This window comes from Solea solea, chromosome 9, assembly GCF_958295425.1.
Source record: "Solea solea chromosome 9, fSolSol10.1, whole genome shotgun sequence".
Taxonomy (NCBI): Eukaryota; Metazoa; Chordata; class Actinopteri; order Pleuronectiformes; family Soleidae; genus Solea; species Solea solea.
The window spans coordinates 9,591,722-9,614,983 of record NC_081142.1 but is presented as its reverse complement, the minus strand read 5'-3'; the positions used below and the strand labels follow the sequence as shown (position 1 = coordinate 9,614,983).

At 41.9% G+C, this 23,262-nt stretch overlaps 1 protein-coding gene across 1 annotated transcript in view; it reads left to right on the top strand.

Annotated features, from left to right (window-relative positions):
- The window catches only part of fbn2b (fibrillin 2b), a 57,358-nt gene that overhangs the window by 5,562 nt on the left and 28,534 nt on the right, over positions 1-23,262 (top strand). The window contains exons 3-8 of the mRNA XM_058637661.1: positions 4,580-4,662; positions 4,797-4,904; positions 10,836-10,931; positions 11,324-11,419; positions 19,693-19,890; positions 22,381-22,506. Of these exons, the coding sequence (XP_058493644.1) occupies positions 4,580-4,662; positions 4,797-4,904; positions 10,836-10,931; positions 11,324-11,419; positions 19,693-19,890; positions 22,381-22,506 (707 nt within the window). The remainder of the gene's footprint in view (positions 1-4,579; positions 4,663-4,796; positions 4,905-10,835; positions 10,932-11,323; positions 11,420-19,692; positions 19,891-22,380; positions 22,507-23,262) is intronic.

Genomic DNA, 23,262 nt, shown 5'->3' with positions numbered 1-23,262 from the left:
CACCAGAAATAAGTGATATGAGGACAAGGAGCATAATGAAAACTCATGAAACACCTCCAGAAGGTATTTGCGATAACTGAACATCTGCCAACTTCTCTCTTTGTGTTTAATGTGCTTCAGGGAGCATTTTAGGTTTTTATGTGTCTACCTTCTATATTTACTGTACATACAGAGTAAGACTGAGAGAGAGAGAGAGAGAGGGAGAGGATTATCTGGGACGGCTGATTGGCATGTGGTCTGTGAATAAAGCCGTTTCTGTTTAATGTCAGGCAGTGTAAAAAGATTTAGCCATCAGTCTGCTCCCCACATTCCACACTGCCACACACACTGACTCACAATAAATAAAACAAAAGTGCATTCTCGTGCATAAAGGCTCCTTGTGAGCATATTTCTGCGCAGAGCTGTGTTTGATTTACAGTTAAGTTATTTTTATAGCTGATCACAAACAGTATTAGTTTAGCCACGAATCATACAAGTTAAGAAAGATGTTGGCATTTGATACATTTTGTTGTCATGGCACAGAAGAATAATCAAATATCTTCTCTGGGGCTTATATGGTAGACCACAGTTTAAGTTAATTTAATATAGAGCTTAATCTCTTGTCTCTCAGCCAGAAGAGTCTTCACAACAAACATGGCCAAGTCCCTTCTTGGCTGCACTGCTAACAGTCTCTCACTCTGATTTTTCTCTTAATTGAATTCACTTTTTTTTAATGGCATGGGTTTAGAAGGACAATATTTCCAAGAGAAAAGGACCCATTGTTTTCTTGTCTCCATAATAATCACAGCTGCTTAAGTCTGGTGACTTTTTTTTTTCATAAGGATTTTACAGTTTAAGCAAAAATCACAAACTGCTTTCTTTTTCCCTTCCTTTCTTCTGAGCAATCATGAGAAGCTTTCAAACTTTTATCAGACAGCTTTTATCTGCCATGTGAGTGAAGTTAAATGGTGCTTTTCATTACAATGAGACATTTTAATATGTTTATAAATTGTATTCATGTTCCCTTCTACTTAAACTAAAACACAAGGTACACTAACTACTCATCTAGCATTTATCACCACCTGTGGTCAAATCCAGTGTGTAACATTAAGGAGGTTTTTATTATCAGATATTGAATATACGAGCCATAAGTGTGTTTGTATAAGTGTATAATTGCCTCAGCCTCCTGTGTATACTTCAGACTTCGGCCTTGCTTTAAAACCAGACTAAAAGGTCATGCGTGTCAGAATTAGTGACATCTGACTGCTGATTGTAAGAGACGGAGGACTTAGGCTCCACGTGATGTACATTTTGTGAGTTGGGCAAAAGACTCAACGAAGAAGACCGAAACCATGGAAACTTGCTTGAGGTTGTGTGAGGAAGACCACTGACTTGTACACATGTACTACTCCGCACTCAAAGAATACAAGGAAGTACAAATTAGGCCAAATTCCTGGTGAGAACTTGGAATATGCAATATGTATAGAATCCTAGACTCACGTGGACCCTACGGCATAAGATATTGGCCGCTGCAAACGTGTAATACGCTTATTGTCAGTCTAGGAAAACCAAGCATATTTACTTTTAAGTAATGATAAAAAAAAATTCAATTTCTGCCATCAAAACTACTACACACTCCATTTTGTATGACCAACAAGTCTTGATGTTGCTACAGGCAGCTACATGGAAGAGTTTTGCTGAGGTGGTTCAGATGCCAGGCAGAAGACCTTTGACCTATGACCAGTACACATGGACACAGACTCCTGACCTGGAGCCCTGGCAACTGTGAACTTATGGTCTGTGTCTTTATGAAAACAGATTGTCTGCAGTCATTTTCTGTGCCTGCCCAGCTCTGCCCTTCTTTGGAGCTTAGTGGAGGCTGCCGCTCTAAACTGCCTTAACATTTGACCCCCTGGATTCCTGCAAAGGAGCAGGACCCTCAGGCTACGGCCTCATAACAGCACTGGTGATTGAGCGTTTTCGAATAGTATAACTTTATATAACTCTCTGGTAACCAAAGGATGCCATATACACTCAATACTTAACAAAAACAGAAAACTAAAGTTAATTGTGGAACATGTAATTTATGGAAAATGTCAAAAAGACTTTTATCTAAGTTCCATGATGATAAATGATATGCGAATACAAGCGAATAGATTTATGATTATTATGGAGGTTGATACTGTCTCCTCTTTTAAACTTTGAACCCTCACTACTGTGTTTGTTTTAACTCCATTCAACACCCATTTTCTCTTTATTACTATTAATAGAAGTTAATGAGCCGTCCACAGAGCAGGAGGGAACTTCAAAGGCTTTGACATGGCCACTGAAGAGTTAATCTTCTTTAGATTGAATCCAGAGAACAGTAGGACATTTCAAAATTGAGGATAAACCCCTGGGGCTTAAACTCCTTTTTTATGACAGTCTTTCAGTCTGTTTTACTTCACCCTCAAAAGCCCCCTCTTTGCGATAGAAGAAGGGAAAGAGAGATGAAGAATAACAAACCATAGCACCTCAAAATCAGGCCTGCATAATCCTCCATATACTGCCATCGTCCAGTTCTAAAACAGTGGAAATTCTTGAACGTTTTCTAGCTAATTAGATCAGGAGGAAATGTGGTTCCCTGCTCATTAATTGACGGAATGCAGACGTCTCGATCGATGCATTTCTGAAGTTTTTTGTGTGTGTTTTTTCCCCCCCGAAGTTCGACCCTCACCAAGCTTCTGCTGTCTCCTTTCGTTTCCATATCTCCTGCTTTCTGCTCCCACTCCTCCTCCTGCTTCTTCCTCTTCTCAACAGAAACTTGTTTTGCTTTCCCTCCCACTGTTCTCCTGTTCCTTTCCCACCGTCCTGTTTTCCCTTCTCCCCACTGCCGTCCCTCTTCCACTTTCCCTGCAAAGCCAGCCGTCGCGTTTTTCGCCTCAGCCCTCTCTGCTTTTGTCTTTTCTCCCACGTCTGTTTTAGTTTCCCCCTTTCTGTCTGACCACTAGTTCTGCCTACATAAATATATCTTGTCTGTTTGCCCACCTGTTTGTCTGTCTCTCTGTCCCCCACATACCATCTGGTAATGTGGTTGGAGGTGTACCCTGCTAGCTATGCATCAGAGATTCAAACCCCAGCTGTCATCTGCCTGGTGACAGCCCCGGGTTACTGTGGATGCTGTCTAGTGAGTAGGAAGGAAGGTCATCTGTTTCATGCTGGAGGAACTTGAAAAGTTCATCAGAGCAAACACTTCACGTTCCACTTTAGCTCTAGTCTTGCAGTCCCCACGTTTTAACTGCATGTTCCATCTCATCTACATTTTTATGAGAGAAAAAGCCAATCGTCAGGTCAACTTTTTAAACTTTATTCATTCTAGGCTGCTAAAACTAGAATATCATAGCCTCTGCAGTACCACTTGACCCTTTAGATTATTTTAACTACTCCCTTAAACGTGCCTCAACTTTATAAAAGTATATCAAACCGCTAGGGTATCCCTTGTTAAAGGCTTGTTAAATTATTCTCCAATTTTACTAGTCCTCGGTCTCTGTCAGAAAACACAGAGTGATGTAGCCTAAGTTTAAACAGTCATAAATCGTGTCCAGGGGGCAGAAATGGACTAAAGTGAGATGTGATGTGATCCCTGAGGCAAATTACTCTACTATGAGCATCTGGATAAGGCTTTTTCACAATTTACCACGCTATGGTCCTGCAAACAAGAAACCACCAGCACAGATATACACATCATCATTATTATTATTATTATTGCCATTACACACTCTGAGAGGTCACCAAGGATATCATTACTACAACCACATGGTTGAAATCCCTTCAGCTTGTTAAACCGATTTCTGCAGGGTATTTCACTTGAGTGCACACAGTGACTCACACTTCCTTATAGATGTGGAGTTGGGCTTTGGGATTGATGCATGTTGGTATTTTGGGTCCAGTTCTAAATAAACTGAGCTACAGGCAAAGGAGTGTAATTATTCATGGATGATAAAAGTGAAAGGGAAGTGTACTTTGCATTAGATTGTAAGGCAGCTGCACACTTAAGTACCACTGCACGTTTATGTGTGTGTGAGCCGAGCTTGTCATCTCTAGATGTGGTTTAGCCATTTCCTCGGCATAAAACTTTGTGGCTAACCTGTCAGGCCAGTCAAGCACTATATGCACTGTTATGACTCCTACATCTGTCAAACTGGGTCAAAGTTCACTGCAGGCTCCCTAGAACAGGAAGAATCAGAGCTGTATGAGGGGGGTGGGCAGCAATGCGGAGGATGACTGGATACTTGCCAGAGGACAGGACAGCCAAGTCTGTGATTTGAGGAAATGGCGGAACCTTATTGTCCTTCAAATGTTAAATTTAGCCTTAAACGAAAATGAAAATCCTACGCCTCATTCTTCCCTCCATTCTCTGAAAATACCTCCATCCATCACTCGAGGAGGCTTCGTATCAAAGGTTGTTTTGTTTATTCTGAAAGCAGAGCTGTGCAGGTCTTGGCCAGCTCAGAAGATTACTCAAAACTGTGTGTATTTGTTTAGGGATTTTTGCTAAAATATATTTGGGAGGTCTGGGTGAGTAGTGAGTTTGTTTGTTCTATCTCTTTGTCTCCGTTAGGCCCAATGTGTGTGGCTCTCGCTTTCATTCATATTGCTGTCCAGGATGGAAGACACTGCCCGGCGGGAACCAGTGTATTGTTCGTAAGTAATCCTTAAACTTTTGATACGACAAAGCCCAGTGGAAAAGATAAAAAAAAAAAAAATGCCACTATCGAAAAACAAGTGAAAGAGCAAATTCTCTCCTCTCTTACCCTCTCCCCTCTCCTCCTCTTCAGCAATTTGCAGGAATTCCTGTGGCGATGGCTTCTGTTCCAGACCCAACATGTGTACCTGCTCGAATGGTCAGCTCTCTCCCAGCTGTGGAGCAGGAGCAGGAGCAGGAGGTCAGTAATGCTTCTAATCAAACACACACACACACACACACAGTATATATACAATAACATGTTCTCCTAACATCAAACTTCATCATAATGGGATAAACAGAATCAAATTCTATCTGCATTCAAGCTGACACGTTTGTCCAGAGCAATTTACATTTCTTCCCAAACAACTTTTATTATATATATATTTTATGGACCAAATGTTTTATCAGGGAAGAAAGGAACCCGAAATGCTAATTAAAAAAAAAATATCATTGCATTCAGCCATAAACTATGATTAAAGGATTTGTTTGACATTTTGGAAAATGTGCCTATTCTCTTTCTGTTGGAGAGTTCACTCATCTGTCCATTACAGTTAGAATGAAGCTGCAGTCAGTTTACTTTGTCTTGCAGAGTCCAAAAAAGAGTTAATTGTTCCCGCTGTTTCCAGTCTTTGTGCTAAGCTGAGCTTACATTCTACTTATTATAGCCTTTGGCCTTTTCAGCGCCATATCTCATCATTTATTGAACAAAGTGATTAGCAGAACAGAACCCTAGATCATTGTTGCAAGTCTAAGTATAGAAATAATGCATTTTCCTCTGAACTTCTGAACCTGCCAAGCAGCTTAGACTCCTGATGTAGCCAGTTACACTGAGCAGTTTCATCTTCTACTCATTCAATTGCTCTATAATTTTACAGATGTAATGGTTCCACCCCAGAATAGTTATGCAGCCAGTGTAATTGTAGCATGTAGAGTCCTAGGTTTGCACTAGAGACTGCAGGTCACCAGGTTTTTATCAGGATTAAAGTAGAGAGTCTGGCCACTCCAGCTCAGTCTGCAGGCCTTAGGTGCAGACCACTCTGCATGTGTGTGTGAGCACACGCAGAGTGTGTGAAATCACATTTCACACACTCTGTGAGATCAGTGCATTGTGTGCAGGGTTTAAGAATGAAGTTATTATGTACAGCACACGCTGGAATCAGGTCACTAAGCAGCACTCGGGGAGCAAGCAAAGTGTAGCTTTATTGCTTCAATTGGCCAAAGTCAGCTTGTCGGGTCATTCCTGAAGTCCGACACTTTTCACATGCTCACATTCCATTACACACATGTGGCTGTACACACAGGTAGACTGCAGACAGATAGAATACCATACATGTATGTTATGACCCAGAGGTGTAAAGTGGGATCTGTTCCATCTACAAGTAAGGATGAACCTTAAAAGGAAGGGGTGGACAGAGTCTCCTGCAGAGTCAGTGCTTTGGCAAGACTCGTGTCCCTCAGAGACCGGAATGACGCTTGAAAGTGAAGTAACTGCGAGAGCTTTGCAGAAGATGGAACTAATTGATTGTCACACTTGGTGATTCTCAGTTTCTGTCAGCTGGGATTTATGGTGACTTTTATCCTCAGCCACTGAGTTGCTCTATGATCTGTTAAATGCATTGTTAATTTTTGCCATGCCAGATGTTGATTAGTGTACATACATCACCCAAAACGTTTTCAACGCTCCAAATACATAAAAATCAATATTTCTAACTAATGGACCGTCTAATTTTGATTGCCTTTTAATGACTTCATCTGCTTTACCCTTCTGTGCACTCATTTCTGAGCTAAAGCCCACATGAAAGGCCAGAGTAAGGAAGGAAATATTGGGTGGTGCTAGTTAGTCAGTGTGTTTGGATGGATTACACCTACCTATTGTCATTTGCTGTGTGTTCTGCTGCTGAAGCTCTCTCAATAAAGTGAAAAAACACAGGGGATCTAAATGAGACAAGCCAACAATACCAAACAGCCAATGCTACTTCCCAGTGTCATCAAACTAAGTGGTTTTGGCTGAGAGACCCCAAACTGTAGAAATTAATGCTGTGTGTTTAAACACTTGGTTTTCATTTATTGGTTTTTATCAAAGTTACAAAGCCTTGTAATTGGACTATTATAGTGGCAAACACTATGCATTGTACTGCTCCTCTTTCCATTCAATAGGATCATTTAGTGCAGTTGGAAACAAACTGCAACTCAATGGAGATCCGTTTGGAAACGCCAATTTCCTCGGCCTTAATTATGCAGCCTGATTCTAGCACCCTGCTCCAATGGGTTACAGATAGCATCTCTATGCCTTGCGTCTTGCCTGTGGAATGCAGACATTCAAATAAATCAGAAACAGATTTGTGATTTTCTACTGGAGCCACACCATGTGTTTATGTAGATAGATCAGCAGATGGTCAGAAATGTACACATGTTCAGAAACAGTGAAAGGAAAAGCCAGGGCGGTCTTGGAGTTGCATGAAACGTGTTTACTGATAACCTGGAGATATACGTCACTTCCCAGACAACAAGGGCTAGCAAGTCAGCCTTAAAGAAAACCAGACATTCTTACAGCAGAGCAGCTGTGCACAGAACCATACAGGGTCATCTTTATTACCTTGTGACTTCCTATAACCATAATTATGAAATTATGACCATGGTTATTCTCGCCCCAATTGCTGAGAAACACCTGTCTTTAAACTGACTTCTATTGTAGGGTTGAAGGTGGGGGTGGATGCGTGTTAGACGGATCAGGGGAGAGAAAGAGAGGCACTAAAGACAAAAGACAACATTATACCATGACAGTAACAAAGGCAACGATAATATGAACGAAAAAACACCAAGTAGAACCACAGCAACAACAACACTGGCTATAACAGTTTGAAGCACTAAAGTCCCACGTTAAGTGAAGCAGAGTGTTGTGTGTGTGTGTGTGTGTAGGGGTTGTCACTAGATGTGGTCAGGAGTTAGAGTGGGGGACCATGACAGTGTCCGGTCGGCCCTCCACAGCAGGCCTATCAGGCACAGATAGCTGGATGTATGTGCGCCTAACCCATGGAGGACCTGGCACCCAGGGCCAGCCCCCAGACAATAAGAAATGATAAGAACCAAACCACCTGACAGAGGACCTTTTTAATTAGAAGCCACGCCGTGTCAAAATATTCCATATTCAAAGGTCCAGTGTATAAGAATTAGTGACATCTAATGGTGAGACTGCAGATTGTAACAAATGGACGACTCCTCCACTCACCCCTTCCTTTTCAAGTGTCAGGGAATTACGGTGGCCTCCTTGTACTAGTAAATGTACGTCAAAGAAGGCTTTTTCTGAGGCCGTGAAAAACAACAATTTCTATTTTTAAGTGATTGTGCACTTACAAACTACTTACACGTACACATGGGTAGTATCTTGAATGTCTGCCAATAAATCCTCCTTAATGTTAGATACAGTACTGGACTGTTAATGCAAATGTTGCTTGGTCTTGTTATGATGTATGGAAGCAAATCAATTGGTCTGCCGGCTCAGGCTAGAGACGTGAGTTACTGTCTCCACAAATAAAAAGGTGAAGGCCTCAGATTTTCCAAAAATCAGCCTGCTGTGACGGCATCTCATATAGCCTTCCATTTCATTTCATTACTTTGCCCAACACTGAAACTGCAGCTGACCAGTCTCTGGTCCCTGGCGTCTGAGTAAATCAGGACAAAACACAGCTGTAAAGTTCCTCAGCTTTCCATCAGACATGTGTGGCCATGCACCCAAACACACACACACACACACGTACACATGTGCGTGTGCACACACACACACAGAGAAATCTGGACTTCCTGTGTTTCGCAGCCTCTCGTAAAAAACACCCAGATGTGAGCGGCTCACCGTCGACACTACCAGAATACAGAGGTGCATTGTGGTGCCTCAAAGCTACACCCAACTCGTTTTGCTCCGTATGCGTGGAAGACTCACACATAGATGCAAGCGTGCGCACACATCCTGTTGCTCTGCACGTGTAGCTGTTCAGACACAGGCTATTGGGGCAAACCATGCCTCTTCACCTGTGGGGGAGGGAGTGCCATGAAAAGGGGGAGTGAGCTGCAAAGTCAGCCAGTGAGATCATCGTCTTCTGCCTCCAAATAGGCTTGTTTGCTTCCTTCTCCTCCCTTTCCTCCTATCTAGTTCCTGTAACAGATAAAACACATGAGCTGAATATCTGTTACTTATATACCTTCAGTCTCTTTCCATCCTATCAGCACTTATCCCATCATCATTTATTCCTGAGGGCAGAAACATCAGTGACTACAAGGGGACAGAAAGACTCTTGCTGCAGAGTCTCTTTCCCCATCCACCTCACTCTGCCAAATACTTTCCCAATACTTTCCCCTGCCTTGACCTATTTGAAAATATGTTTTCATGGGGAGGGGGACTTGTTGAAAAATGCATGAGCTTACCCAAGATGCCCTTTGTTTTGTGTGAGTCTAGGTTACAGCTCACTGGAATGGTTTCCTCCAAGGTTTGCTCCACAGTTGGGAAAACAGCAATTATTTACTGCAATAATTATTCTTATTCTTAGAAAGCTTCACATCACTGCCACTTTGCATTGGCCCGAGTAAGGACAACAGAGTCAAATGAGCGCACTGTGGCTTTACACAGCTTAAGGTGAAACCTGATAGGACGACTTGACTGAACTCCCATGAGAGTGAAAGCGAATGATGGAAAGTGAGAGAGAGAGAGAGAGAGAGAGAGAGAGAGCCAGCAGTCTACACTAACATAAAAACCTGGATTGCCCCAGAGCCCCAAACTATTTGCTTTAATTGATGACCATATGTTGCCATGACGTTTTCTGCCAAATCTGTGCATAGAGTCTGCCAAGTGTTGCATATGAAAAAGATTCTTCCAGACTTAAGATGCATTAAGTACATGGAGACATGAAAGCTTTGTTGACAATCTCTGCCTTGCATTTACTGAAACTCTGCAGGGTCCAAGATATGTACTATTGACTTTGACTCATGTAACTGAAGTCTCTGCATGTAAGTAAGCGAGGGTCGTTACGATGAGGAACTACCTGAGAGTAAAGTGGCTCATCATGACTCACACAAGTATTTAGTGTGCTTGGGCACAGTCAGAATAAGTGGATGGATTGTCGCAGCTGAAATGTCCCTTGTTGGCAAGTGTGCGTACACAGAATTTGTCATTAGAAAGAGTCACCTAAGGGGAAGCCCAGTCATTTCCCTTCTTCTGCTGCACGCCACTTAAAGAGAGAGAGAGACATAGTGGAAAGCGAAGCGGAAAGAGGGAAAGGAAATTGATGTTAAACTTGCATTTAAGAGATAGACAGATGAGCATGAAAGGCACTGGGGGAATAAGGGAAAGTGGATGAAGGAAGAACAGTAAGAGCACAAGGTAAAAGACAGTAAGACATCCACCTGAGTCGAGCCTGAAGGAAGAAGTAAAACAGGATGTGAGAAAACAGTCTGCTGACATCCAGCACTGTAGGTGTCTGCTGTCCTCTTGTGTATGGTAAAAGGCTGGCTCAGCTGAAAGATGCTGAGCTGTCGGCCAAGAGGACCAATTAGTTTCTCTTATGGAAGCTGCAGCTACGTGTTTAAGACCTAAGTCTCACACTTTGACAAAGCAGTCTGCCCGCCGGAAGGTCCTGTTTCAGATTATAACAGCTCTACTTGTCTGTTTACTCAAAATGGCATGCTTTCTTTCTTTGTGCATCCTGCTACGTTTGACTTACACCCCTTACCCAGTTTCCCTCTTCCCTCTCCTCTCAGCAAATTCCTGAATGACAGACTGTAGCACACAGCTGGCTTGACTTATTGCCTGATCCCAGTCGGCTTGACTTTTTTTTTTGGTTTCGTGGCCTGGGGGCCTTTGAGCTTTGTCTGATAAAACAAAACTAACAGAAAATGTGAAGATGTTCTTAAACAACTCTTAGAGTGGGTTAGAATAAAAAAACAAAAACCTTACTGTAACCAGTCAGTCAGCTAAATTAAATTATTTGACACTAAACATAACGTCGCAGCTTCTTTTTCTTGATAGAACGAGAAGAGTGAAGTTTCTAATGTTGATTTTTGAAGTGCATCTGTTCTCATGCTCATCTTCACAGTCGTTCTCATCACCCTCATGTCCCTCTCTGTTTCTTGTCTCTTACAGTTCAGTCCTGCAACATCAGGTGTATGAATGGAGGCAGCTGCGCCGAGGATTCGTGCTCCTGCTCGAATGGCTACACAGGCAGCCACTGTGGCCAGCGTGAGTGGAAGCTGCTGCAGCTCTGCAGACTTTTTGCTTCTTTTATTCAGACCTCGTTAGTCAATTAAGACCTGTTTTCAGACTAGTCTAATCCTTTTGAAAGGTTAGACATGTTTTTGGAGTTAAGTGAGACATGACGTGAGGAGGGTTAACATCACTGGCCAAAGGACTGATGTCATCCGTGACAATCTTCACATATGTTTGTAATACAAATATACAATGCAGCGTGTGTTTATGCGTTAGTGAAGCAAGTTATTCAACAGTGAAGTCATTTGAAGCTAAATGAAAGACCAGTGTTTGTGTCTGTGACAAGAAAAGAGTGTGTTAATGTGTAGCTTCTCTGTGATTCACTCTCTGTCTCTCCCCCCCCCCCCCCCCCGTGTCTCCTGTAGCTGTGTGTGAGAAAGGCTGTCAGAATGGTGGACGCTGCATCGGGCCCAACAGATGCGCCTGTGTTTATGGTTTCACCGGTCCACAGTGCGAGAGAGGTGAGAGCTCATCCTCCTTTCTGTTTGTCATTGTTTCTTTTTTGTCGCCTCGGCACAGCGCGGTTATTTTGCTTCTCCATTAGTGATAGTACCTGGTACTTTTTTTTTAGTTCCTGCTCAGGTGACGTTCCAAGCGAGCTGAGCCGATACTATGCGTGACTTCATCAGACTGCCGGCCACTGATTGGCCAGAGTGCCGTCACTGGAAGAGGCACAAGAATCAAAGCGACCAATGCCCAACTGTAGATCAGTTAAAAACAATCAACAATCCTGAAAACGTGGGTTAGTCTCCAGCATTTTGCAAAGAAATGTCTCAAATCTCATCATTTAACAGAGGACTGTGGTGTATTTAGTGACAGCACTGCTGAAAGCCTGCGATTGCCAGTGGCGAGCTACATCACAAACCCAGCCGCTGTATTCAGTGACTGTGTCAGAGTCTGTGCTCCGGTCATGGATGAAGTGCTTAACAAATCTTTTTTAATGAACGGATTCTAAGGATTCAGTACATCGAAAAACAACTGCTTTACAAGTCACACGTCACTAGTTTGTGTGTGTCGTGAATAAAACAAAGTCGCAGCAATTTCATGCAGCCGTGCTGTGATGACCCCGCCCACGTTGAGGAGGTACTATATTGTAATGGAAAACCAACCAAACTGTGTAGAGTCGAGGCGAGGGGAGGTGGTACTATGCAGTGGAAAAACGTCATTTGACTTTGTCAGCCAGGATTTGATTGGCCAAACTGCCTGATTGGTGAGGTGGTAGACTATGTGACCCTGCGTTTTATCAATACGTTCCCTACAACACACACTAAACTGGTCCAGGTACCAGGAAAGCTTTGACGTGGTCATGCAGTCAGGAGTGCTGTTCCCATCAGATGTGCTGCTGCATTACTTCAGCGCTGAGTGAGCAGGCTCTTCTTTATGCAGCGTCAGACAGACAGTTGGTGTGTATCTCCTGGGCATTGAACAGAGGCCTGTAATATGTGTGTGTGTGTGTGTGTGTGTGTGTGCGTGTGTGTGTGTGTGTGTGTGTGTGTGTGTGTGGTGGGAAGCATTTGGAAGAAGGTAGCACATTGCTGTGGCAGAAGAAAAAAAAACCCCGTCTGAATTGATGGCTACTTTTAGTCTCTGCTCACCTCAGTTCACCTTTTCAGAGAAGGAGAGAGATGTTTATGCCTTCATGTGTGACCTTACTGTGACCCTCACCTTTTTGTACCGCCCTCTTCCTGCCCCCCCTCCACTGTTACCTGAACTGAGGCAGGATAATGGCCACTTTTCTTTTCTCATATCCCTCTCTCCTGTCGTCCTTTCCTCTATACTGTAGCAATTGTCACTTTCCTAGCATTTCTTCCACTCTCCGTGAAACTCAAGGATTCTTTTTTTTCTTGGACAAAACAACATCGGAGGGGTTGAGTTTGTCAGAGGCAGCTCAAAAGACATCTGGCAACAAATACTATACCCCGTCCCGCTCCTCAACATCCCCACAGGACTGACAGAATAGACTTTCTTTGTGGAGTAGTCATGGACGTTTCCTGATGAGGAGTGGAGACTGAGCGAAAGAGAGAGAGGGAGGGGAGGAGATGAGGGAAAGGGGAGGAATTGGGTGAAAATGAAAATAGACTCCCCAGCTGTGTACACACAGTCTTTAGAGGAGACATAGAATTAATCTCCATGTTGTAAGATTGAGTAGAATCCCGGAGCTGCAGGTAGCATAGACAATTAACTTGTCTGTTTTCGTTGCAAAATATTCCCCAGAGAAAAGAGAGATGATGTCATTTTTACAAACAAATGTATTTATGAAGAATCACTAACAGACATGAAAATGATCTTGGTCACTTTGTATAAATTATATAAAAATACATGTTTAGACAATAGATCTTCAGGTCACCAAGGGAAAGAGCCCAAACTCATAAAATCTGGAAAGTGACTAATACATTTTGTTAGTATTGGGTTCATCCCGAGGAAGGCTGGAGATTCCCTGGTGTAAACTCTTACGAGTATTATATATCGTGGTGTTTTCAGAGTCAGTGTAACTGAGGCCATGAGTCAACAGATTTATTGTGTGATTCAGTGAGGGGACTGCACTGCAATTATGAGGGCAGTGAGAGTCCCTCACTTTCGGAGAACTGGGAATGTGGAATGGAGTCATGGGAAACTCCTGTGTGTTTGTGTGTCTAGTGTGTGTGTGTGTGTGTGTGTGTGCATGTGGAGCAAAGTGCTAACAGCTCATACAATATGTGTGTCTAAGGCTTCAGTTATGGTTAACATGAGATACTTAGCATTATCTAAAGCATTTACCACAGTCTCTACCATACCTTATCATAATTCAGAATCTACTGTCTTCATGATGTGTTTCAGAATAACTTTGACACAGTTAATCAAAAGTTCTCTATCGCTAGTTTCTGGTCCTATTCAATAGCACATGATGTCAAGTTCATGCTTTTATGGACGATGTCATGACCCTGTCTACGAACAGATAACTCTGTGTGGAGCAGATATAATCTCTATAATATGTTAACGCCCGAGTCATCCATACTTCTCCGTCCAAGCATAATTATGTGAGAGCGCTGCTGGAGAACCTCAAGGTCGCCTTGCGGTGATCCTTCGGAGATTCTCCTGCTCCTAAGTATGTGCTTCTTAGAGAATGTCAGGACCCAAATCTCTGGAAATGCTTTTAATTAACCACTTATCTTCAAGCTGACATATATTTACCATTAATGGATGTGTTTGTGTGAAGATGAATCCCATTGACTCTAATAATCTGATTTATAGACTTAGTTGAAATTTGTCAATGACTTTTTTTTTTTTTTTTATTGGTCCACTGCATTGGTTTGAAACAACATAGTTGGAAAAATAATGACATTAGCTTTGGCCCAGTTAAGCCAGCTCTGCTCCAGTAATACCCGGTCCATTGTGTCCCAGTGGACCTATATAGTTCCTCTGTCGCCAGCCCCAATTCCAGACCAGGCCAGACCAAATAAATCGTTAATTGCAGAAGAGCAATTTTGTCCCCCAGCAGGCGATGATGTCAGGGGCATTTTAAGGTTTTAGAGGTGAAGGAAGTCGTGATATTTCTCTGAATCTGTGTAAGAGCAAGAGAAACAAGGCTTAGATAAAGGACTTTGGAATTTGCTAAATTTGGTCTACAGCAAGTCTTTAAATGATGTCCTTTTGCAGAATGATGATGGATAACCCACATTTCTCTTTTCCATTAGATTCACAATGAATTCCATTTAACCATAAACGGGCAAATATCTAGACATCAGAACCAGCTGATGGTATTTTCAAACAAACATAGCAACAGTGTGTTTTAATTTGCATCTGAAAATGTGTTGCTATCATAATGAGCCTGGTACTTCATTCAAATTAAATAATTGTATGATTGAATAATGTGTAATCCCGTTTCCCCAGCTGTGTTTTATTTTCTGTTTTCATGGCAGCCCTTAATTTTAAAGAGCTATCTTGTAAATGATGAATTGAGGTTGTTTTTTTTACCAGTACCAGGTCAAACTTGGAAGCTGTAGCTTGTCCTAGTCAGAATTGAACTGGGTTCACAGGATGGCGATGAAGGCAGTGTTTGATCGAGCAAGATGAAATATGAAGCCGTTTACTCTCACTGCTGTTACTAAAACATTCCCGTGTGCAGAATAAATAACACGTCTCATGAGTGGCTGTTGTTGATGGAGCCAAGAGCCCACTCGCCCACCAGTGTTTCTTCCTGGCGGCGTCATTTAAAAAACGTCTGCGTTATTGTGCCACTCCTGCAGCACTGTGTCAGGAAGTTTCCCAAAACAGACACACAAAAACTGTGTAAGTCAAGATAGCTTCTACATACAATGGGTGAAGTATAGGAACAATGACAGAGGAACTGTATCAAGCGATCTGATGCCATCTAAGTATAGATATTCAAAATGAACATGGTGAAAGCAGTAATGTGTGTTATGTGTGTGTGTGTGTGTGTGTGTGTAATCACCCCCACACAGCAATTTGCAAGAGGTTTCAGGCTTTTAGATCATGGTAGATTGCAGTAGGCTTATCTCTCCAATTTCCATTCTCCCACAGTTTTTGGCCCTCGTAAGTGTGTGTGTGTGTGTGTGTGTTAAACATTTGGTCATGTTCGACTGGCTGCTGTTGGTGTGGAAGAAAGCGAAATGAAAGGAGCAGACTCCTTGAGGAACGATTAGGTCTAAAGGAAAAGGGAGATTTCAAGCCTGTTGATAATGGCGCTGATAAGACTAACAGTCTGCTACAGTTGGCCAGGATGGAGGCTAACCTCCCAAACACAAGGACACACACACACACACACACAAATGCAAACAAAAAAGCCCACACATTCGAGTGATTTATTTATATCAACATTAGTGGGGACTAAGGGACACAAACACCACACTGGAATCAGAAATTACACAAGATTGGCCAAACATATGCTCAACCTGTACACACTGACCAGACACAAACACACACACACACACACACACACACACAAATATGCAGAGGTTGTGTATGAATATATTTCTACACTTAATTGATTTGACTTGATGACCTCTTGTCAGAGTGTAATCAATCAGTGTAATCGCCTCATATTTTCAACAGTGTCCTATCTTCACAAACCTTTCCCTCATGGGAGTTTTAGAAATAGTTGAGCGGCTATAATTGAGTTTTTCCTCTTTTCTCATGCAATGTCTCTTTCTGCTTAGTGGTCCGCTCACTCAAATCCAAGATAGCACAGTTGGACATGGTTGATGGGAAAGTTTTTTGTTGTTGTTTTTTTGCGTTCCAGACAGATTTAAGCATTTTTTCTCTTTAGCTCGTTTTTTTAACAGTATTTCATCTTCCTTTAATCCATCTCTCATTAGAGCAAGTAGTAATCTGCTTGAATGAGTGGCCACGTTCTCTTATCAGATATGGCTGACTTGACTACAAAAACATTATCACATGCGAATGGTCAGATCATGGTCAAATTGCCTGATTTGAACGACGTTCTAATCTATGTGGACTGATCTGGGTTAAAGGTTATAAGTGCAGCAGTGGCTTAAGGCAAATTGGGGTTACAACTTGTTGAGTGAATTTACAGAGCACATAGAGTAGCACAAGAGTCAAAAGAGAAAAGGCAAAATGAGAGCCAATAATAGAAAACATAGGACAAAGTCCAAATAAGACATTAAAGCAGTGATGTAAAGCAGTTTGAAGCAACATCAATGGTGATAAAAACCATGGAAAGCCTTGTCACCTTTAGTTTTTTAAATGAGAGAGGGGAATTGACAGGATCTGTTGGTATCACTAATCCTAATCCAGAATACAGTGTTAACAGGGATGGCTCAATACCACTTTTTTTGTGACTAACGTCCAAATCACAACTTTGAACTCCCACCAATACTGGTATCACCTCTGGTATTATCTCTTTTAAACAGTTTGGCTCTTGCTAAGACATTTGTGTTGATGCATTTACCACCTAACTACAACCAGCCAATTTAAAATAATATAATTCTCGGTGGAAGATGTTTGCAGCACTCACATGACAGTCAGATTTCTTTCCTTTACCTATATGTGTTCTTGTGATTTGGGCCAGTATCACACCTATACTGATACTGAGCATCAAATCAGCTCATCCCAATTGTTAAGGATCATGAATGTGTTACAGTATTTGACCACTGGAAGTAATTCATTGAAGATTTTTATTGGAAATTGCCTCATAAACATGTATGACAGAATACTGCATTTAGTCGAATGCAAAGTGGGAAAGTTCTTCCTTTACTGTGAAGTACACTGGATGGAGAAGAATGAAGAATGAAAGCAGAGATGTCTCAGTGAGGCAGAGATAGCTCACGGTGGAGTTAGGAGTAAGACATGGTGAATGTTCTTGATCTACTAAGTCATTTGAACACTAATTAGACAAAATTGTTTCCCAATGTCGTCAGCAGGACTGAGTCAGGATGCTTGATTATGCTCCTGTCCTCAAGTGCCCACCACGCCCCTCTGAATCTGCATGCATAACTTATAGATGTGCATACCACTGTGTCCCTGTCACACTAACCTCTTGATTCAGACCTACACACACATCATAAAAATGTTTACGCACAAGACGATTAAAAAAAACAATACAAAACAAACAAACAAGAAAAACCCCTGAAACATGAAGTGCACATGTTTCTTCTGGACACAGTGAGACAGCCAGACTGTTCTGCATTGTTTGTTATTGTGTGCTTTCAAAGAAACCTGCTCCAGTCTTTTGTTTGGCTTGACGCTGGCGCTCAGATGGATGATGTGTTGTTGTTCAGATGTGTGTATCCACAGAGACAAGTATTTCCATCTTGTGTATACACATGTGTTTAGGAAACGGAGAGAATAGGGCAATGTTTGAGACTTGGCTGTTGTGTGTGGCCACAGTGTTGCTGGATGACCAGTGTGTGAGTCCACTCATGTCCTCTGTGTCATAAGAACAAAGCACTGATGCTAGAAACACTGTCTTATTTTTTTTCTTATTGCGCAATTTGCTTGTGTTGACATAGAGTTGTTTTAGTCACTCAAGCTATTGGGGAATTGTTTTTATTTTTTTTTACAATATTATTAGATTTATATCTTTCTTGAGCTAAGGGCCACTTTCAGGGCAGTGAGTATTTTTAGCTTTTACTCACAGAAAGAAAAATATAAAATAAGGATTCCCATTCTTCAAAAAAGATCTCAATGTAAATATGCTGTATCATGCTTCTTCTTAATGACAGTTTTGGAGAACGTGACCAATTGCCTTTATGAGTCTGCGTTCTACTGTGAAGATGAAAGTTCAAAAAGTGTCTGATAGACGTGCAAGGAAAGAGCAGGAGACACACACACACAGACAGACAGGAAAACCTTCAGTGAGCATAGAGAAATAAAGACAGATGGATGAAAGGGAGAACTGCTGTGAACTCCAACCTGCACTCTGGATGCCCACTTTGACCTACTTTACTTTCCCTCCCTCTCGCTCGCTGTCATTTTGTTTCTCCGTCTCCTACTCATTTCCCCTTCTCTCCCTTTCATGTCGGACAAGGAACCAATAAGGGCGGTTCCATTCTGTCCTTCAGAGCTCTCTGAACTCTCCTTCCTCCTCACATCTCCCTGCCTTGGCCAACCGTGCACCACCGTGTCTTTCATCTCCTCTGACACAATGTAACAATCCACGTTTCAAATGGAGGCTATAGTGAGTTTGGCGCCACTGTAGAGAATGTAATAATGGTTTCCTCCACAAGGGAAGGCATCATTACGCCGCATGTGATTGAAAGGATAAATATTGTATTCCTGAAATCATTTCAGTATGAGGTCAATGTGTCTGAATTTGTTGTAAAGTGCATTTAACAAGATTAACCCTGGGTTTTGCTGGAAAGCTGCGGAGCAAAAACGGAGGCTTGACGATCCCTGAAGCCTGGAACATTTCATACTCACTTTCTTCAGAGTTTGTTATGCATGCAGCATCTGTTTCAATGATTGAATTTGCTTGTTTACTTTCTCTGTTGCCGTCATCTCCCCAAATACAGACTAGTAAATTTTCACACAGTATTTATACGTTAATGTTTTGTTATTAATATACAAATACTGTATATTTTGAAGTTGTGTTGCTGTCAAACACCTAGAGTAACTGACTGTTATTGCCTGTAGCTGCTCCTACTCTATTTTACTATCAGTGAAAATAGAAACCTCCACTGTTCAGCTGACGTTATAGTTAAAGCACTGGAATGTGCTTCACTAGGTTGACTTATTATCACAGCGACAAAATGCATAGCAGTCATTCCAATCCTATTGCTAAATTCCTGCTGAAAGAGGAACAGCATTGATTTGTTTTCCCAGTTTAATCTGAGCAGGTTTAATAGGATAATGGCGGTGAACTCGTGCTCCGGCGTGATCCCCTATGTTGCTACCAACGCTCATAATGTTCCTCTTAAGCTCTGGTTAAACCCACTACTTGTAAATGCTCCTTTATTGTAAGCTGAACTTTGATCAAACGACTAAACACTTGAAACTATTAAACTGTGACGATGTGTTAAAAGGCCCAGTGAGTCACCCTCTAAATTCATCCTGTTCATCCTTTTTTTTTATTTATTTTATTTATCACTTATTACAGAAAATATGGCTTTTGCCCAAAGAAATCTCTCATTTGTGTGCTTGTTCTGGTTTCATTTAGTGCTACACCAGATGTGTTGGAGGAAGTGAATCACCATTTTTTTGTTTTGTCGTTTAATACTTTAAATGCAAAGATAGTCATTAACTAACAAAGGACATGTGCCTCTCTCTCCGACCACAGACTACCGGACTGGACCGTGTTTCACGCAGGTGAACAACCAGATGTGTCAGGGACAGCTCAGCGGAATCGTCTGCACCAAGACCCTCTGCTGTGCCACCATTGGCCGAGCATGGGGTCACCCCTGTGAGCAGTGTCCAGCCCAGCCACATCCCTGCAGGAGAGGCTTCATTCCCAACATCCGCACCGGAGCCTGCCAAGGTCAGTGTGGTGCACGTACAAAATTCTCTCTTTCTCGCACACACACACCTGATGAGTTTCCTTATTAACTTGTTGTTAGCAGTGATGAAGGAGGCTAATACTGTAAGACTACATACCATCACCACAGTGAATGCTGTAACCATTCATTTATCCATCATCATCTAAGCTGCATATCCGACCAATAACATCCTCAGTGCAGTGTTAACATAGTTGGAGGGTGTGGTGTTTATGTGTACTCATGGACCGGATGCCAGCTTGTACTTTTCTGTTATCCTGCAGAAGCTGTGTACATGCTTCTATATCGACTGCAAGACAGTAAACAGGTTGACTTGTTTACTGTATGTAGGTGTCACTGTGAGTGATATATGCACTCTGCTACATACAGTATGTAAGGTTTGGGTTTGTAGCCTGAATGACAGATCGTGTGATCTCGAATCTTAGGAGACGTACCACTACAATAAAGACTAATTATAAGAGAAGTGCTTACCTGTTTTTTCCTGTCCTGTTTTGTTAATAGTACACTCTGATACTTTTGCACTTTACTAGACTATTAGGACTTGAATTTAGGCTGTAAAAACGGTTGTGTAATGCCCTCTGAGGGACATCATCAAGTACACAATGACTTACTTCTGTGATCTTAGTTTTGGCTCGGAGGTTTCCGACTTTTAACACAAAGCCTGCATTACAAACTGGGGGTGCGCAGTTGAAAAGTAGCAATTTACAAGGAGCACTGTGTCTATTAAGAGCCACAGCTGAGTTATCTAATGGAAGAATACAATCCAGTGTAAGTGTGGTTCCTTTTGACCATTTATTTTTAAGTGTCTTCTTACACGTCTTACATGTTTGCTCTGACTTTGTGGAAATGTAAATTGAAATTGCTGTCCACGTGTCTTTACTCGCGCAGCATGTATGGATTTAATATAATAATATAATCAAACCACTGAGGCTCAGAAAACCAAGCAAAAGTGAACTCAGATTTTCCCCCTTTTCCATGAACATTCCTGCTCACAGTGTTCCAGGCCAGACTCGCTGTGCATACCTCTCTAATAACCTATGGCCCAGCTCAGATGAAGCAATAAGATTGCATCAATATCCATATGACAACATTATGGATGGTATGTCCAACATGAGGCCAGCTCGGATGTGTTTCTGCCCTCATCCAGCTCCCCTCACACCCAGGCAGATTGGGATGAAGATTTTAATTTGAATCAAAAACAATGAGCAACGGAAGCAGCCAGAAAACTACTTCCCCTTTCATATCCAGTCTGTGGGGCCGACGTAGCCTTGGTTAGTATATGGATATACATTTTTATGTAGACAGGGTGGATGCTTAAAGACAGGATGAGAGGAGGGTCACCTGTCACATGTTCAGACGTGTAGCTGTGGAGTTTCAGCTCGACCGCACTGACCTTTTCTTTGGACGCGGCTCTGACCAGGCTGTTCTTATGTTAGAAGTATGTCAGTGTGGAGCCAGAGATCCCTCATCTCTCTGACAATCTTCTCTCTTACTCTTACTTCTTTTTCTTCTTTCATGAATCTGTGTTTCTGTCTTCTCTCCCGATCTCTAATTCTCCTTCCTCTCTCTCTCTCTCTCTTTCTCTCTCTTACACACACATACACTGAAATAGCTCGTTGCCAGAGAACCTAGAGCAGCGTCTCACTGGCAGGAACACAAAGCACACATGACCATGAATCCAAATGTAAGGCTCCACGTCAGAATGTTGGCCAGCTTTTTTTCTCTCTCACACACTTTGGCTTTTAGTTTTCATCATTTCTTCAGTACACGGATTACAGATTGAATGCTTTATGGATGATTACAAACAGGCTGTCTACGTAGTATTTGTGCATGAACGTGCAGGTGTGCACACATGTTCAGAGGCTTTTGGGTTTTTCTCGAGAATAGCCCTCATAATTCCTCGGTGTGTGTGCGTGCAATTTTATAGGAATCAGCCAACTGCATATCCTCAATACTGGGAAAAGTGACTCACGTTGAATGCTGGGAAAAGCGTACATTTAAAAAGTCATTTCCTGTTGAAACAAGAATTAAAGCGGGTCTTTCTGGAAGTGGTATTAGACATCTGTCTGTCCCACGTTACTTGTAGTTTAATGTTGCCCAAATGTTGACTGGCAAATGAAGATCAAGTCAGAGATTTCTCATAGGGCAACATTTGGGATTTTGGTCTTTGGATGTAAATTATGAGGTAACTCCACTCTTTCAGCCTGTCAGCATCTCAATTCAATTCAATTCAATTCAATTCAAAAAACTTTATTGATCCTGAAGGGGAAATTCCATCTGTATAAATTGCCACATATTTATATATAGTCTGAATATTTTTTCTGCCATTGTCTTGACCAAGGAGGAAATATTGCTTATTATTGTATGCATGGGTGGTGCTAAAACCAGTACCGTGTAGATACAATCAAACATTTGTTCTTATCTGTTCCTGTAACTGTACATTGACTTCTATGTTTACATCTTCCTTCTCTTAGATGTGGACGAGTGCCAAGCTGTGCCCGGCATGTGTGCGGGAGGTAACTGCATCAATACTGTGGGATCTTACGAATGTAAATGTCCCGCTGGTCACCGTCAAAGTGAAACCAGCCACAAATGTGAAGGTGAGTCTCACACACACGTAGCAGAGCTGTAATTGTTGATTTAACACAATTACTTGGAAAATGACGTCTCACGGCCATCTTGATTTAAATTGTCCGATGGTCAGTTGCAGGGGAATATGAGTGAAGTAGTTAAAGCAGTGACAGTGTGAGGTGACTTTCACACAATGTCTTGTATGGAGAGCTGGATTATTATACACAATTCTAAGCCAAGCCATTACAATTCCCCCCTTCCCATCTGCTGAGGTGTCCTTGAGCAAGACACAGTCTTGCTGCTCTGCTGTCGATCCACCAAACATGAAGAAATCCTTCTTACTATTGAATCATTCCTAATTTAGTGTGTACGGCCAAATATTAAATACCCGTTGGTTTTCTTTTAGCAAGTTTTACAGTGGAACTGATTTAAAAACTGTTAAATATTTGAACTTGAATTTAAAAAGTGAAACGTTGAGTTGGTAAGAGTCATGGCCTGTGCACTTTATGATAACTTTAGGTTTGCTAATATAATGTGACAACATTAAGAAACAACATACGCGTTGACTGGATAGAATATTATATAAAGCCGAGGTTAAACAATCCGACGGTTAGTCAGGCTGATTTTGTTTCTCTTGGCCTGAAGCTTTTTTACACGATTACAGAAAGCTGTTCAAATGTTGCACTAGCTATGTACCTGTACCACATACTTTAAATCAAAAACAAAAACAAAAAATGATTAATTGGCAAGTGGTGTCTCCGCCTTCAGATTCATGAGAAGCAGTT